Source organism: Lutra lutra, chromosome 2 (assembly GCF_902655055.1).
Source record: "Lutra lutra chromosome 2, mLutLut1.2, whole genome shotgun sequence".
Classification (NCBI taxonomy): Eukaryota; Metazoa; Chordata; class Mammalia; order Carnivora; family Mustelidae; genus Lutra; species Lutra lutra.
In genome coordinates, this window is record NC_062279.1 from 75,117,653 (window position 1) to 75,121,332 (window position 3,680).

Here is a 3,680-nt window from a genome sequence, read left to right on the forward strand (position 1 = left end):
GTCAATCGGAGAAAGACAACTATCATATGATCTTCCTGATATGAGGGAGAGGAGATGCAACATGGGGGGTTGAGGGGTAGGAGAAGAGTAAATGAAACAAGATGGGATTGGGAGGGAGACAAACCATAAGTGACTCTTAATCTCACAAAACAAACTGAGGGTTGATGGGGGGAGGGGGTTGGGAGAGGGGGGTGGGGTTATGGATATTGGGGAGGGTATGTGCTATGGTGAGTGCTGTGAAGTGTGTAAACCTGGCGATTCGCAGACCTGTACCCCTGGGGATAAAAATATATGTTTATAAAGCTGTAAAAAAAAAAAAAAGAAAAAGAAAAAAGAAAGGATGAATACCCAAGTTTTGTAGCAACATGGACGGGACTGGAAGAGATTATGCTGAGTGAAATAAGTCAAGCAGAGAGAGTCAATTATCATATGGTTTCACTTATTTGTGGAACATAACAAATAGCATGGAGGACAAGGGGAGATGGAGAGGAGAAGGGAGTTGGGGGAAATTGGAAGGGGAGGTGAACCATGAGAGACTATGGACTCTGAGAAACGATCTGAGAATTTTGAAGGGGTGGGGGGTGGGAGGTTGGGGGCACCAGTTGGTGGGTATGTAGAGGGCACGGATTGCATGGAGCACTGGGTGTGGTGCAAAAATAATGAATACTGTTATGCTGAAAAAATAAAAAATTAATAAAAAAAACAATTTTGAAATCCTCCTTTTTTTAAAAGATTATTTATTTATTTATTTTTATTTGACACATAGAGATCACAAGTAGGCAGAGAGGCAGGCAGAGAGAGAGGGGGAAGCAGAGAGCCCCATGCGGGGGCTCGATCCCAGGACTCTGGGATCATGACCTGAGCGGAAGGCAGAGGATTTAACCCACTGAGCCACCCAGGCACCCCCTCCTCCATTTTTTTTTTTTTTTAATCTTACAGACTCCACTAGGAGGAGGAATAGAACAAACAAAAACATTTTGAAGGAGCCAAAGGAAGTTGCCTAAAATGCCCCTAAAAATATATTATCCAATGTCCCTGGTGCTTTATTTTTGTTATAATAGTGGATTTCATTTCTAATAACTTTGACTATGATCTGTAAGGATTGACAAAGTATAACTTCCAAAAAGTTAAAAATGTAATCCTCATACAAGTACAAATTGATAACTATTTTATTGAAATCATTAGTTAGATAGGGACAGATAAAATGGTAAACCAGGAACAGCTGGGAAACTGCGATTACATAGTCCATTTGCAATAGCATTAGGAAGTGTTGGAATAAGGTTGCTAGTTTAGATACACACAAAGGTGGTCAGCATGACTTCCAAGGCAATAAAACCATCTTTTATATCGGACAAAAATCTATGAGTTAACATGTAATTTTACAACATCTTTAATTAACTATAATTAAATAGACATGGCAAAGTCAAACAGGTATATTCTCTTGGAGATATAAGTAATCCTTGAGTGGTTTGCTAAACTATGTACTGGTATAACATTAAGAGAGGAATTGCCCACTTTTTTTTTTGTCTTTTTTCTAAGTTTAAATTACATTTTAAGAAGTTAATAAGAGATACTATACAGTTAATAATTTTTAAAAATGTACAGAGGTCCTGCATTGTTAAGTAGCTCCCTTTGAGATTTGATAATACTTTGTTCCTAAATCATTTTAGTGTTATGAAGGCATAGCCAGATACTATCTCCTACCTTGTGTTAACATTTTATCAGTGAGGCTAAATTGAAATGTTACATGAGCTGTTTCTCTGAAATTCATAAAATGAAAGACTGGATCAACATAAATGTAAAATGCAGTGGAATGTAAAGGTTTATATTATAATTGATTCTTCATTATTAAGATAAAGTTTATGCCTGTTCCTTATATTACATACCATATTGCTTTGAAGAAAATTTATTTGAAGATCATTCATTTTAGACTAGAGATAAAAAATAAATCCTGAACTTCAAAACTGATTTCAAAATGGGATAAGAGCAACTGGTATGGGAAGACAGATATCATTTTTATTAATAGATCTTTTGTTTATTAACCTAATTGATTGGATCTAATTGATCTAATGTTTATTAATAGATTTTTTTGTTTTTGAGCCATCTTATTATTCTTTAGCTACTAATTGAGATAATATAGGACTAAATATTCAATTTTAATATCATTCTTCTGTATAATTAGTATTAAAAATATACTTCACATCTTTATAATCTTCCTCAGTGAAGTCACAGCTGAGACATCCTAGGAACGCTCCTATAAGTGTTTCTTTTTTTTTTTAAATTTATTTATTTGACAGACAGAGATCACAAGTAGGCAGAGAGGCAGGCAGAGAGAGAGAGAGAGAGGGAAGCAGGCTCTCTGAGAATTTTGAAGGAGCAGCAACTGTTTGTGACCATGAGCTAATATGGGCTGGGGGGCAGGCTGGGGGTGAGGGTCCTGCCACCTGCAGCCCGCACCCCACGAGGCCGCCGGGATCGAGGAAGGCTGCTGTCCCGAAATTCTACAGCCCGCCGAAGCTTCTTTGAGCTGGTGAAAATCAAAGTCCCATTGCGCTCCCGGGGTTCCTCAAAGATGGTCTCAAAGGTCCTCCTGGTTGTAGGCGACTGATAATTCTTGTTGGTATAAATTTCTTCTAAGCTGAACTCCTTCTTGTTCAACCTGATTGGTCGAGGCAGCCCCATTGGTGTAAGGTTTAGCTGAGCACGGGCTGGTGTCCTGCGTATTCTGAATCGAGAAACCTTTCCCATGGTCTTGGTCTCCGGGTCTGAAAGCACCTGGTCCTCTGAGGCCCTTGGCTCCTTCCCTTTGGTTGAGCCCAACCTGGGTTCTGCAGGTTCAGAGAAGGAGGAGGAAGATGCGGTGGACGAGCAAGTTGTGACAAGGGTAGGAGAGCCTCCCACTCCTCCAAGAGGGAAGACCTCTTTCCGGAGACAGGGCCGAGGGGGTGGTGGGGGTCGGGCCGTCTCTCCACCACCCACGGTGTGCCACCGGGGCCGTGATCGGCTTGGGTGATGGGGAGCAGGGGGCCAGCTGCAGGCATCTGGGCCAGGAGGTCCCAGATCAGGGCAGGAGTGGCTTCGGCCCAGAGAGGGCTTAGAGAGAGGTGCTGGGGGGTTGTGGTCTTGGGCTCGCCACTGGCGGATAGGGGGCCGGGGGCTGACAGACGCAGTGTCCTCAACAGCCCTGGACTGCTCAGCCTCTGAGATGGCAATCTTCAACTCCAACTTCATGGGGGGTGATGGGGGTGGGGGCCGTGGGACTTTGTTGGGCGTGAGGAAGATGTCAGCAAAGCTCTCCAGCTTGGAGCGGACGGAACGGAAGAGGGGGGCCAAGCCCCAGGGACTGAGGCGGGGGCGTAAAAGGCTGGACGGCAGAGCAGAGAGCACAATGCGGGGCTCGATCCCAGGACCCTGAGCCGAAGGCAGAGGCTTTAACCCACTGAGCCATCCAGGCGCCCCCCCTATAAGTGTTTCTTTACAAAAATGCAAATCTCATGTGAAACAAAACTTGTACTTCTCAAGAAGGAAAGTAATAGTAGAACATTAGGGAATAAAGTAATGTCTATCGTAACCCAAAGACTAATGTCTGGCTATCCTAAGATTTCTAGTCCTTTGGGGCTACCTTTTACATTAATACCCATAAAAATGGCTCATTCCCAATTTTCTAAAACGAGGATTCT

General features: G+C 42.9%; 1 protein-coding gene across 1 annotated transcript; it reads right to left on the bottom strand.

Annotated features, from left to right (window-relative positions):
* Window positions 1–2,400: 2,400 nt before the first annotated feature.
* On the bottom strand, window positions 2,401–3,381 carry LOC125094086 (proline-rich protein 14-like; the record flags this gene model as incomplete). Its single annotated transcript, XM_047719824.1, has 1 exon — window positions 2,401–3,381. A coding segment is annotated over one exon (981 nt), but the record flags the coding sequence as incomplete, so codon positions are not given.
* Between the last annotated feature and the right edge of the window lie 299 nt (window positions 3,382–3,680).